The 14,531-nt window shown below is 35.0% G+C and overlaps 1 protein-coding gene across 2 annotated transcripts in view; it reads right to left on the bottom strand.

Moving 5' to 3' along the window:
- Positions 1–14,531, bottom strand: part of KIFAP3 (kinesin associated protein 3) — a 184,874-nt gene that overhangs the window by 27,790 nt on the left and 142,553 nt on the right. For both annotated transcript variants that reach the window (XM_032863012.1, XM_032863013.1), the window contains 2 exons: positions 8,284–8,473; positions 1,385–1,484 (listed from right to left, as the gene is read on the bottom strand). In XM_032863012.1, coding sequence (XP_032718903.1) covers positions 1,385–1,484; positions 8,284–8,473 — 290 coding nt within the window. The remainder of the gene's footprint in view (positions 1–1,384; positions 1,485–8,283; positions 8,474–14,531) is intronic.

The raw sequence follows: 14,531 nt of genomic DNA, 5'->3' as shown, positions 1-14,531 counted from the left end.
TATAGCATATCTTTGTGCTTGCACTAGGTTGCAATATGAAACGTATTGCTTTATGTGAGCTGTGATAAAAAAAAAAAAAAAACAGAAACACTTAAAAGTCCACTACTGTATGTGATGTTTCCTTCCAAATTAGGCATTATTTTATATTAGAAAGAACCTAAGCTTTGGGGACATACAGACCGGAGTTCAAACTTTTTTTTTTTTAGCATAATTTTATTTTATTGTAAATTTTTTTAATTTTTAAAATTTATTTTCAGCGTAACTATTCATTGTTTTTGCACCACACCCAGTGCTCCATGCAATCCGTGCCCTCTCCAATACCCACCACCTGGTTCCCCCAACCTCCCACCCCCGCCCCTTCAAAACCCTTAGATTGTTTTTCAGAGTCCATAGTCTCTCATGGTTCACCTCCCCTTCTAATTTCCCCCAACTCCCTTCTCCTCTCTTCTCTCCCACCCTATTCATGTGAGTTGGTTATTTAAATTTAAATTATTAGAGACTAGAGTTCTTCATTTGTAAAATGGCTGCAATAATACTTGCTTTAAAACACTGCTGTGCAGGTGGCAATAAATGAAGAATATTCATAAAACAGACTATGCATGACAGATGATCAATATTGTCTACAATAATTATTGGATTAAAATGGCTTATTATAAGTGATCATTAAGAATTATAACATATTGGTCACAATTTTTTTTAAAGAAAAAAATGGTCCAAAGGGCAACTAGTCTCCACCCATTCACTGAACCAGTGTAATGCGAAATTTCAACAGTCAGACTACATCGAAAATATTACACCTCTAAGAGTGATATAAAGAGGAAAATACTGTGCACACTTTCTGATAAAATTTTAAAAATCTATGACACCAGTAGTGGAGTGGAATATCTGCTGGGAGAAACGTCATTATAATTGTAGAATGAGGCTGGCATGCCATATTTTTTTTTCCTTTAAATATTTTATTTGAATCCCACGCAGGGAAGAATAGTCTCCAATTGAATCAAAGTGTCAACTTTTAAAAGCAGTGATGTCTGAGTAATTATTAAAATACATGTATTGTGTTCTTATATTTTACTGGCTTTGGAAAGCACTTAGGAAACAATGTGAGTTCATTAATTTGGCAAAAGAACTGTGTATTTCAATGGACAGCCTGTATTTCCAAAGTGATGAAGCATTTTTTTTTTCAGATCTGCAATCTTCATTTTTTAAATATAAAAAATGTGACTCCATAAGTAATTTAATATCAAACAAGCATGTTCTTGAAAATGTTGAGGATTTTTTTTTCCTCTTTAATGAAAACAGAAATGGGGGAGTGAAGAGAATTCTAATTTTTCAAAAACAAGGGAAACACCATATATTAGATTTTTCTTGGAAGACTATTATTTACCTGCCAGGAAATGAATGCTGCCCAACTACATCTCCATTTTGAAGGTGATAATCATTGAAGAAGTCTGGACTTATGGCTCCTTCAGAGGCAATTAATCCATCTAGAAAGAAGGAAAATTGGTTAACTAGTGAAACTTATTGGTAGGGAATAAGAAGGAAATAATGCTAAGAAGCAACACAACAGAAAATAATCTGTATATTTAATCTGGAAAGAGAAATGTTAGCACGACATGCTACTCTCTCTGGGACCAAGATAAGACAATACATACTTAAGCCTTCACAAAAACGCAGCAAAACAACTGAACACTTATCAAGCACCTACTACTATGTGGTAGCACTACACTAGCATGGAGATAAATAAGACAATCTCTGCCTCCAAGGGACTTATGGTCTTGTATAAAAACAGAGAAAAGATAAGGGGTGAGGTGAAGTAGTATGTGATAGTAAGGATGGTCCCCGCTAAGAAACCAGGATGCACAAAGACAACGAGACAGTAAACAGCATGGCGTGAGTAATTTCACACCCAGACAGCTTCATTTGTGTAGCATAATTAAAAAATTAGGTATTTCAAGTGAGTTAATTTCTAAGTAAGCACTGCTCGACACTTTCAGTGCCAACCTTAAAACACATAAGCAAACTTGGGTTAGAAATGTTTGTAAATATATTTTATATTCTCTGTGTTTTTAAAAAGTATAATGAACATAATATATTACTCCTTGATGATTTAATCTTCATTATAAGTTTCAATTACTTTTTGGTCATGCCCTGAGTTATTAGATTTATTGGACTACCTATGCTAATTTGCTCTACACCACTATGCTTTTGAAGAAGTTTTTTCTTTGTTTATAAAGTACTCCTTTTTCTTTATCTAAGTCTTCATTATTGCTTCCTGCTTATTTTAGAATGATACTACTTTCTTATTTACTCTAATCTAAGAAACCAGATAACCTATTATTGATAGAATTATGAATCAGTTAAGAATAAGAAAAGAATTTGAGGCAAAAAGCTCTAAGTGATGGTTTCTGGGCTGACTGAGGCATAAAAGAAATGTATTTCCGTATGTGGCTTTTGTAATAATTACTTGGAAAGCTGGCAGGCCTTTCGAAGTTTCCTTTTCTGAAAGTATTCTGGGTTGTTAAGTGACCTATAGATAAGTGTGGGCGAGGTCATACAACATTGTTTATAAAGTTGGCACAGGAAGCAAATTATTTAGTCACCAGATGGTCATTTACATCTACCACATGCATAAAATACTCTGTTAGGTTCTAGGGGAACTACAAAAAGTCCCAATACATAATTTCTGTTTTCAAGAATTTTAGATTAAGTGAGACATAAGGCAAACACTTAAGATGCAATAAAATAATACATTTATTTAATAAATGACATACAGCAGGAATGGATATAAGTAATGAATGAGTGCTGCAGGGAGAGGAAGGTGTAAAGAGATTGCTGTGCTCTGTAGGGGTTAGAAAATCTTACTTGGGGAGGAGGGAGGCAGAGGCATAATTGATTTGAGTCTTGAAAGACCAGTAGCAATTAATGACAAAATCTATTTGAGGAGCAAAGTTATTGCAAATCAAGTGAATGATAAAATTAAGTAATAGTGTTGGCAAGTGACTAAGTAAGGTGATTTGTATTTCCAAACGACCCCTGTACCACTTTTTTGTTACATATCATATACTAAAGATTTGTATTATTATATAATTGTTGAATTGCTAATGAGTATCTTTGGTATTTCTCTTATTACTTTAGTAAATTTTAAATATTTAAGAGGTAGCTTAAAAGTATCTAATATTTAGTCCAGTTTCCATGTTCTCAAAAAATTAATAAATCAAAAGACCAGCTAAACAAAAAAGGTTACAAAAAATGAAATTATGGGAAATGCCAAGACACAACAGATTGAGTTAAGCAGTTGCAATAATATTTTACATGGATTGAAGACTTCTTACAGGAGTTTGGCTAAAATTAACAAGGTTAAGACCAAAAACATCAGTAAGTTCCTCTGTTAAATTAAAACCAAATAATTAAAGGTCAAGTTTTAAGGAATCTGTGAATTTCAGAGGAACACAACTAAGTAACATGCCAAAATAAAATATTTATCACACTTTGAAAGTGAATACAAAGATATTCAGCATGCTAGTAGTATAGAAGATTCTGATACCCCGAAAATAAATACACCAAATAAAAAGACACATGAATTGTATTTTAAAAGTTTACATATGAAACATGACCTAATGAAGTAAACCAGATTAAGAAGAAATTAAATGAAAAACTGTTGTCAATTTCTCAACATCTTCATTTTGATTTGGAGCTCTCATTTCCCAGGGAAAAATGAGTAGCAAAAGGATAAAGGAAATACAGAGAACTACAAACTAGAAGCTCATCAAATAGAGATCCAACTAAAAATGTGGAAGTTTAAAGATTCAGCCAGCAATTTTATATACCTAGAGTACAATTAGGATAATATAATAAACCTGACATAATGTAAGAAAAAGTAAATTTATACTTCTGAATTAATTTTTAATAATCTGAGAGCACAGCAATTCATTCAGTAAATTATAGCTTCTACTGTGTCCTTTATAATGTCTTGACAAAATTTAGGCAGCTCTGCTGTATGGGCAATCTTTCTTTACTAGAATGAGGAATAAAAGTGAAAGAATGGGGAATAAAAGTGAAATTACATCTTAGATAAAATCCTCGACTCAAATGCCTTGACTTCTTTGGAATTACCTATTTGTTTCTTAGCATTCTGCATCCAAAATTAATTCTTTTATAGAAGTAATAAAAAGGAATCATATATTCCTGATTACAAAATCAGCTAAACCTAAGAGTGTTCTTCCGAAGCTCCTACTCTAACCTTGATAGCGACAAGGAACCAAAGAATTTCATGGAACACTTAAACTACCAGAGAACAAACAGAAGACAGAGATGATATACACCAGAGCCCTTTGTAAGCTGTACAGCATTATAAACTTTTTGGTTCCTAAATTATATGAAGCCTCTTAGACCACAGCTATACCACACACCTTTTTGAGGTGCTCCCGGTAATGATGATAAATATGACTATGAGTAAAATGGGGTATGTACTGGGGCAAGAAGGAAACCAAAGCAAATTTATTGTGAGCACAGGTAATTTATCAACCTTCTGATTTTTGCAACCCAGTAAAAAACTGGCTTATAGAGATTGTGAATAAAAGTAAAATAGGGGCGCCTGGGTGGCTCAGTGGGTTAAAGCCTCTGCCTTCGGCTCAGGTCATGATCCCAGGGTCCTGAATTTGAGCCCTGTGTCGGGCTCTCTGCTCAGTGGGGAGCCTGCTTCCTCCCCCCTCTCTCTCTCTCTCTGCCTGCCTCTCTGCCTACTTGTGCTCTCTCTCTGCATGTCAAATAAATAAATAAAATCTTAAAAAAAAGGTAAAATAACTCAGTATCTTCTTATATACATTGTTACTGAAATAATCTTTATTTCTTAAAGTCAAATGAAAATATAATATTGGGCTTTTTAGTGAATGAGTCAAAAGTGAAATTGTGACTGTCTGGGAGAAAACAGATATCAATAATGAAGAAAGTGAGAAAAAGAAATTGCTAAAATAGAAAAATCAAAACTTACCAAACTACACCTTATAAGACATATCACAGAAACATACAGGTAAACGAAAACTATTTTTTTTTTAAAGATTTTATTTATTTATTTGACACAGAGAGATCACAAGTAGGCAGAGAGTCAGGCAGAGAGAGAAGAGGAAGTAGGCTCCCCGCTGAGCAGAAAGCCTTATGTGGGGCTCGATCCCAAGACCCTAAGATCATGACCTGAGCCGAAGGCAGAGGCTTAACCCACTGAGCCACCCAGGTGCCCCAAAAACTATGGTTTTACAATAATCCTGAGACAGAAACACACATTGTAAGCTTCATATTCCAGAAATATATTAACATATTAAATGCTAAGAATAAGATTCAGCAAGTTGATGAAAAAACAACAAAAAAGTCATTTAGAAATATGTAGTGGTAAGACAGCTTTATAAATTATACTTCCTCTATGGGTAAATGTGTTAAAGCAAACAGCATCATTTTTACGATGGAATAGGAAATTACTCAGTGACTACATTCACAATAATTTTAGACTTTAAGGAAAAAAATACCATAACTAAAGGAGATGGTAGATTCCTATTTTCTTGTGACAATACTAAGATCCTTTTTAAGAATAAAAAGAAGAGAGAAACATGTATTTTCACATATTTAACAGTTTGAAAATATAGAGGGCAGTACTGATGAGTAGCAGCAACAAATGCTATTTCATTTGAACATAAAAGATAAGACCCAGGGAATCACGGGCCACTTAACTTCACCTCTGTAGCTGAAAAGCTACTATGGCTGCTTTCATCAGAGGCAGCCTATAGTTTCATGCATACCAGGGACTTGAATAAGATGGCTCAAGTGTTCAAACAAATCTGCAGTTTTACAAATTTCTCTGGTGTTTCTGAAGATGCAACTGCACACAGTGAAAGACAAGAGGCTGCTGTTATCTAGGTTTCATGATACGCATCAAGAGGTACCACAGATTCATTCAGTTGAATTATTCATGGAACACGAACTAGGGAAAATAACTAATAAACTAAAATAATATAGATGGCTTGATATGAGACCTTTATCTTTATTAAACTCACAGCAATGTAACCTCCACTGTTAAATGTCTACCATATCATCAGTCTACAGGGATTAAAAAAAATAAGGATATCTAATTATTATATTCTACTCCTCAAATGCTTGAATTTATTTATTTTCCCATCAGCTGTGGTTGCTTCTAAATTTTGATATATAAAAATATATATAATTCAGATCTCTCACAAAAGCATAAGTTGTACATTTTAATTATAAAATATCTCAGAAAAATATTTATGATTTTCATTTTAAGAGGTTAACCTATGTGAATTAATTTTGGGAATGTAGTATAAGTTTTTAGAAATTTGTTCTGAAGTTCTAATCATATTAAAACAACAAAGTTGAACAGTGAGATGGTTAAAAGTTTTATTCGGGGGCGCCTGGGTGGCTCAGTGGGTTAAGCCACTGCCTTCGGCTCAGGTCATGATCTCAGGGTCCTGGGATCGAGTCCCACATCGGGCTCTCTGCTCAGCAGGGAGCCTGCTTCCCTCTCTCTCTCTGCCTGCCTCGCTGTCTACTTGTGATCTCTGTCTGTCAAATAAATAAATAAAATCTTTAAAAAAAAAAGTTTTATTCGGTTTTGGAAACTAGTAATTGATTCACACTGAAAAGCAGCCATCAATCTTCAAAGCAAGAAACTTGATTCCACAGAATTCTGATTCCGGTTGACAAAAAAATTCATATCATATATATTTTACATCATTTTACTTCATGAATATCTGAATATGTAAGGAACAGCTGCTTGCCATTACTGAACTAAGGCACTCTGGTTGGCTAAAATTAATGATCTACTCCATCTGGTTTGAAACACAAGGCAGTATTTCATAACTACTGTAAAGTTCAGTTTGGAAGAAATTAATTTAATTTTTAAAGTAAAGTTATCAATTTTCCAAGGTTCTAGTATCTATATCAAGTATAAAAATAATATAGTATTTATGGGCAATTTGCACAACACAAAATTATAAAAATAAAGTGTGATGAATACATAGCAGGGGGAAAAAGCCATTAATTGAGACATAATATTTTAATGCTTTTCATATCCAACCTGCTACAGATCTTAATTAGAAATCCTTTTCTTGGGGCGCCTGGGTGGCTCAGTCATTAAGTGTCTGCCTTCGGCTCAGGTCATGATCCCAGGGTCCTGGGATCGAGCCCTCTGCTTGTGTTCCCTCTCTAGCTGTGTTCCTCTCTGTCAACTAAATAAATAAAATCTTAAAAAAAAAAAAAAAAAGAAAGAAATCCTTTTCTTCCTTGCAACTAAATGAGTTCAATGAAGTAATATTAGTATTGGCAACAGCGCAACACTTTGACAGCCAGAATATGTAGAAATTTACCAAATCTTTGTGCCAAGATCATCCTTGGAAAAGGCAGTATGGCAGAATCAACAGTTATAATATAAGTATGATTTATATAAAAATTAAGTTTTACCCTAAAAACACTAGCAGAGTTAGAAGGAAAAAGGTTTAAGTGTCTAAATCTTCCCAACCAAGTAGAGTTAACTAGTTCAAAATGAAAGCAAAACCATGGTAAAATGAAATACATTGGAAAACAAAACATAAATTAGTTAAGTTATACATTTTTTTAAAAAAGGTTTTTATTTATTTGACAGAGATCACAAGTAGGCAGAGAGGCAGGCAGAGAGAGACGGGGGGAGGGGGGGAGGGAACAGGCCCCCTGCTGAGTAGAGAGCCTGATATGGGACTCAATCCCAGGACCCTGGGATCATGACCTGAGCCGAAGGCAGAGGCTTTAACCCACTGAGCCACCCAGGCACCCCTAAGTTATACATTTAAATAAATCCCAAATAGAGTAAAAATGAAAACCCTGAGGATGTCATTTTAAGTTATACAGTCTAGAAAGTAATAAACTGGGTTGGGGGGGTGGGTGAGCCTGGTGGTGGGTATTAAGGAGGGCACGTATTGCATGGAGCACTGGGTGTGGTGCGTAAACAATGAATCTTGGAACGCTGAAAAAAAAAAAAAAAAAAGAAAGTAATAAACTAAGAGTAATGTTCCTGGGTACAACATTTTTTTATGGAGATCACATCAAAGACTAAGTTGGAAAAAAAGGTGAGTTAACAGGTTTGCACGGTGTATATGGATGGTACTTCTAAAATTATTTGCAGAATTCCACTTACATACTACAAGAAGTGCTTCCAAAGCTTGGGAACGAGCAAGGCTGGTCGACCAAAATCCCTACTTATGGCAAACAAACTATTTAATTTTGCTTTGGTTATCACCTTACCTGAGTTATAGAAGAGGTCAGGTCTTTCAAGAATATCCCCTTCATGGATGTACGGTTCAATGCGATCATCACCATACAAGTACTGCTCACTCTCATCCAGCTGGCGGCTCTCTACCATCTCCAGCCACTGAGAGTTATGCCAGCGAAACTTTTCACTCTGAATTTTCTTAGCCCATTCTTCATCATATTCCTATTGAAAACAAATAGTCAGGTAGTATTATGTAAGCTTATAAAGGAACTACCTTGGCCCTCAGATAATAGTACTAATTTGGAGGCTCTTTGTTTGGGTCAAAGGGAACATTAAAATACCTGTCAGAATTAATATATACAATAATCAATAAAACCAATTAACTACATATATTAAAGACATCTGTTTGAATTACTAATTGCTAATGGCAAAATCTAAAAGTTTAAACTTCACAAATTCTCTACTACTAGAATTTAGGTGTGCAATCAGACTTTGGCTCTCAAAGAAATCTGCGGCTATAATCACTGGTGGCAGTAATGATAGGTGCTTAAGCACTAAAATGACGTCTTTCACTACATCTTCTCTGAGATAAACACTTTTCAGTAAGAAAGAAAGGTATGTCTCCTAACTACTGAAATGGTTTACCAGGGAAAACAAAGAGAATTTAATTTTATATTAAATTAAATTCTAAGCAAATAGAATAAGGACAAATTAACATTATCTTCTTTTAAAAAAAGATTTATTTGTTTGACAGAGATTACAAGTAGGCAGAGAGGCAGGCCGGGGGGCGGGGGGGAAGCAGGCTCCCTGCAGAGCAGAGAGCCCGACACAGGGCTTGATCCCAGGACCCTGAGACCATGACCCAAGCTTAAGGCAGAGGCTTAACCCACTGAGCCACCCAGGCGCCCAAAAAACATTCTTACTTAGTCATAATTACTTCTTTGATTGTCTATTCCTTCCTCCAATCATGAACTCCTGAGGAGCAACTTTTGACTGCGACTGCTTTACTGCTGTCTTTCTCATACCTGTTCACACAGAATGCCCTTGGTGAACGTTTCTGAAGGACTTTTCAGCAAGTTACTGTTTGCTACAGCTGAACCGATCTAGCTCTTGATTTCTGCCACAGATTGTGGCTACTTCTGACTAGTATAGCCACCGAACAATTAATGGACAGTACCACTGATGGCATAGATTTAAACAAAAGATTTCAAGGTACTTCTTGTCACTCTAACTCTAGGGTCTTAGTTTTAAATTTCTCTGTCATATCTGTAACGTTTTTGTTTATAGTCATCTAAAAAGGACTTAAAAAGGTGCCAGGCAGTACTACTATCTTCCTATAGTCAAGATGAACATGATAATTAACAGGTGGACCAAAGATACATTTTAAATACTGAGCAATTTTCATCCAAAGCTGAGGCTCAGAGTAAAAAAAAATCACCAGAGAAGGAATTTCTGGGGTGTAAGAATAAGTCTAAAATTTTATTAGAATGTAACTATTATTATTATCTTGTTCAAATTTTTCTTGTTAAATTTGTAAGTTTCACATGATCGATAAATCTCAGTGTCAGCTATCAGACTGTGTGTTCTAACTTGTACATCTTTGAAACTATGATAGATGTCCCTCTTTAACTGAGGGAAAAGTAGAAAACCTTTTTGGCTATGATACTACTGATGGCAGTTTTGCTACCAAATTATTAACTTTTTTTTTTTAAGATTTTATTTATTTACTTGACAGAGATCACAGGTAGGCAGAGAGGCAGGCAGAGAGAGAGAGGAAGGGAAGCAGGCTCCCTGCTGAGCAGAGAGCCTGATGCGGGGCTCAATCTCAGGACCCTGGGATCATGACCTGAGCCGAAGGCAGAGGCTTTAACCCACTGAGCCACCCAGGCGCCCCTAAGCTTTCCTTTTTTAACAGTTAAATATTAACAGTCCTATTAAGCTATTTCCTGATATATTATTTAAAATTTAATTGTATAAAAGATCAGTTATAAACATTATTACATTTTACTTCAAAAATAATAAACATTTACTAATCCAACTGTTATAATTTCAGTATTTAAATCACTGGATTTTTTTTTTTAAAGATCGATTTTAGAGAAAGAAAGTGTGCATGCATGCCTGCGAGAGTGGGGAAGGGGCAGAGGGAAAGAATTTTCAAGCAGACTCCGTGCTCAGGACTTGGGAGTCCAAGGTGGGGCTAGACCTCAGGACCCAGGAGATCACCACCTGAGCTGAAACCAAGAGTCAGACACTTAACTGACTGAGCCAGTCTGGTGCCCCAAAGGAATTTTTTTTTTTACTCCAAGTTACAGCTACAGTTTTAATCTATATTTGAAATTGACAATTTAGATATAAACAATAAATGCTAAATCCAAATCCCATCTTGTTGGTACGCTTACAATGAACAGATATGATGATAATTAATACAGTCCTCCATTTACTGATTACACATTAGTTGTTCTGATAAAATGAGATAATACATATAAAGCATTTAGAAAACCTATATTGAAAACACTTAATGTTAGCCATTACTGTTAATTAATCGAACTGATGGCTTCCTGAATAATTACTATAATTATTATCATGTTATAAATGAGAAAACAAGGCCCAGGACACTGAATTAACTTAAGTGCACACAGCTAATGTGGCTATTACAGCATTGTAAACCCTGGGTTAGTAATATGGAAAAGGCAATTAAACAGAGGACCAATGAGTGTTTGTCAGGGTCACTGTGGAATGGATTCTTTAGTAATGAGAATATAATAAATGGACTCCAAGGTCAACTTTGAGCTCCAAGGTTCTACGAATGTGTTGAACTGTTGACCAAGCAGTGATTTGAGAGGAAGTAGCTTCTGGTCTGGTAAGTTTATTTTGTAACACACGGTATTCTCAATCATGTTCTCTCTGACCTGGCCGCACATGGGAGGGTGTAAGGGAAAGAGGGAGTTAGAAAAGCAACAGCACAGAGATGTTACAAGTAGTTTCACTGGCTACAGATTTGAATGGTTCACTTTGGGTTTCCAAAACTAAATGAAATACTAAGTGGTGCTAATTATGCAATATGAGCACTGTGATTAGTTTTAAAATAATTTTGCCCAAATGCTAAATTTAATTTTGAACCTCTTTAAAATTCATGCCTTTGCAAATATACTTCTTGGTTCTCTAAGTGGCACAGTTGTATGTTAGCTGCAAAGTTGGCTGTACAAATATATTACTGTCATATTAGAAGTGGCTAGATAATTTAAAAAGAACTGATCACATACACTTAGAGAAGAAAAGAATGAGCTTATTATCCATAAGATAAAAAAATTAATGCATAAACAAAAAGTAAATGGTATTTGGGGCAAGAAATTCTCTGTACTAACTGGCTTTTTTCCTTAAAGATAAACTAGTTACAGGTCACCAAAATATGCCTTATATTATGCCTTATTATACCCAGAAGATACCTTATAATACCAGAAATCCTATTAAATCCACATTAAATACTGGAACTAATTTGATATGTATTGTTTATTTTGTGAATACTAGCTTGTTTCACTTGGCAAGAGGTATGAAACAAACTTATTTTGGTAGACAAATTTTAAATTTGATTATCTGAATGAAGAAGTAGTCAAGAAAGATGATAGAAAAACACATGACTTGATTGCTTTATTATCATTTAGTTTCAAGCATATGGATTCCTAGTGTAAGAACAGGAGATAAAACCTAGTCAAGTGCTCAAAACACAGAAAAGATGGGGTTTGCTATTCCACTGAGAGTAAAACTTGCTGCTTTTATCTGTGAAATGTTACAGAAATAGGTATAAGTTTAAAAGTAAACTGGGGTGCCTGGGTGGCTCAGTCAGTTAAGCATCTGACTCTTCCTTTCGGTTCAGGTCATAGTCCAGGGTTGTGAGATCAAGCCCCCGTGTCTGGCTCATGCTCAGTGCAGAATCTGCTGGGGATTCTTCCCCTTTCCCTCTCTCCCCGCTTCTGGCCCCTCCCTGCTCATGCTGGTGTGTGCTCCAGTGCTCTCTCTCTTCTAATAAATCAATGAAAAATAAAGAGTATTAAAAAATCTTTAAATCACATATCCCTAAAATGTATTTAGCCTAGTAAGTAATGCTCTGCACAAAGAAAAAAAATCATGCTTATTCTAGGCATTAGTAACTTACATGCTTCTCAGAAGATTTTAATACTCTAATAATAAAAGTACATGTAAAAATGTGTAAGAAGATGCTATTTTCTTCACAAATGCCGTTCAATTGTAAGCCTTCTTATCACCCTTCAAGCTTATGGCAATGTTCTTATTAAGGAACCTACACATAGAAGGCTTAGTATTTAAAAAGAGACCATCTCTCCACAGCCTATCTAACCGTCTGACAGAAGTCCAAACACACAAAGTGTGAGCATCCGTGGCTAAATTTTGGCCTTAAAGCTTGATTTGTTAGTGTCTTGGGAAGCTGATTTTCCAAGGCAGGGAGTTAGCACAGATCTAGCACTAATGTAATTAGACTACTTTTATGCAATCTGAATTCTTTTAAAGTTTTTACCATTTTTTTGGATCAGTTTATGATTGAGTAAATTCATAGAACCAAGACAGATCTTAACATTATAAGGCCAAAAAGTATAGTAGCAATGATGCAGACTGTACTGTCCCTTTTAAAAAAATAATTTTATTCTAATTTTAAGTATTTTTGTACTATAAAACTATAGGTTTAATTTTCTATGACTAACATAATGATTAACGTGTGCCCATTACTGTTTACAGAATCACAATGAAAGCACTATGACCGCCTGCTTAGCTGGTCAGAAAACAACAGTTTTTTCTTCAGGAAATAGTAGACAAAATCTGTTATTCCATACCAAGCTGTATAATCATCCAGGCTATAGAAAATTATGTTTTGCAAATGATCCAAAGATTATAGATCCCCACTACAGTGAATCCACTACAATGACAACAGGGAGTTTCATGGGAGGCAACCTTAAGATTTAATAAGTACCTGTGGCTTTTTGTTATAGATCATAGCAAAGAAAATAAACCTTGACAAACCAGTATCAAGGCCTTAAAGTCTCAGGTAGTTACAACAAGACCATTTGAAAATATTTATAACTGTAAAACTATTTCATTATCGAAAGAAAGCTGAAAATTGTAGAAAAATAGCCATACCGTTAGCTAACTAGAATACTAATACTATATATATATCCTATTGATTTTCAATGACTTCCTTAATTCCAAAAGTAATTGCTAACTTTAAGAAATATTTTAAAATGAGTATTTTTAAGATTTAGAATCTAAGTATGAAACATTATTAATATACTGTATTTGTGCCATAAAAGTTTGCTTTAGGTTGTGATAATACAGCTTCAAGTACTTGAATGTTTACCAAATAAAGCATTTTGGAATGAAGTATGTTGTGAGGAATACAATATTGGTTTAACTAATTAACTTCTCCTTTTCCTTTGTAGTACACATTAGTGAAAATCAAATGCGACAGTACTATTTTCATATGTGATGTCGGCTTTTCATCGTTATATTTCTGAAACACTGATTTTTATGTCCCAGGTTCCTTGACTATCAAATATTTTACCTTACGGCTACCAAGAATCTATTTAGTACTAAATTAATAGGCTGGGTAAGACAGTGGTCCCAAGGATTTTAGATTTTGGCAAAGTTTCTGAAACAAATTTCGGGGACTGATGTTAAATGTAAATCAACTGCCACCTACTATTATTGTCTTAGAAAAGAAAGACTATTTTAAGACTAAAAATGTAAGAAAGACGATCTCAAAATGAAGATCTACTTTCCCCAAACAAATCATGTTAACGTTATTGCATGTAACTCTTCCCCAGCCTTGCTCTCTATGTGTGTCTCTCCCCTGACCTCCTCCCACCTTTCTTTTTTCCCCCCTTTCTCTCCCATTTTAGTAAAAACCAGTACAAGCTTTATCATGCTCCAGGGATGAGCACTCAGGAAGACCTGGCCTCAGCTCTCTTCTTTGTGTGTCCTTAGTGAGCGTAGTTTAACAGCCTTGGTACAGGCAGTTTCTTGGTGTCTCAGAATCTGAATTTACAGGTGTCAGCGATACTATGGTAAGGTGTACTTCAAAGAACACTGGATTAGGAGGTAGGAGGCCTGGGTTCTGTGTTTCGCTCTGATACTGACAGAAATGAGCGACTATCTCCAGGTATTTTATTCCTTTTGGTCTTAGATTCTTCATTTCTAAAATGAAACGGATCTAAGATTTGCTCAAGTTCTAACATTCTATAAATAAAAACCTCTGATTAATACCATTATTTCA

This window comes from Lontra canadensis, unplaced genomic scaffold, assembly GCF_010015895.1.
Source record: "Lontra canadensis isolate GAN:19392208 unplaced genomic scaffold, GSC_riverotter_1.0 scaffold24, whole genome shotgun sequence".
Taxonomy (NCBI): Eukaryota; Metazoa; Chordata; class Mammalia; order Carnivora; family Mustelidae; genus Lontra; species Lontra canadensis.
Note: the sequence above shows the minus strand (reverse complement) of the source record. Positions and strands in the feature narration are given on the sequence as shown.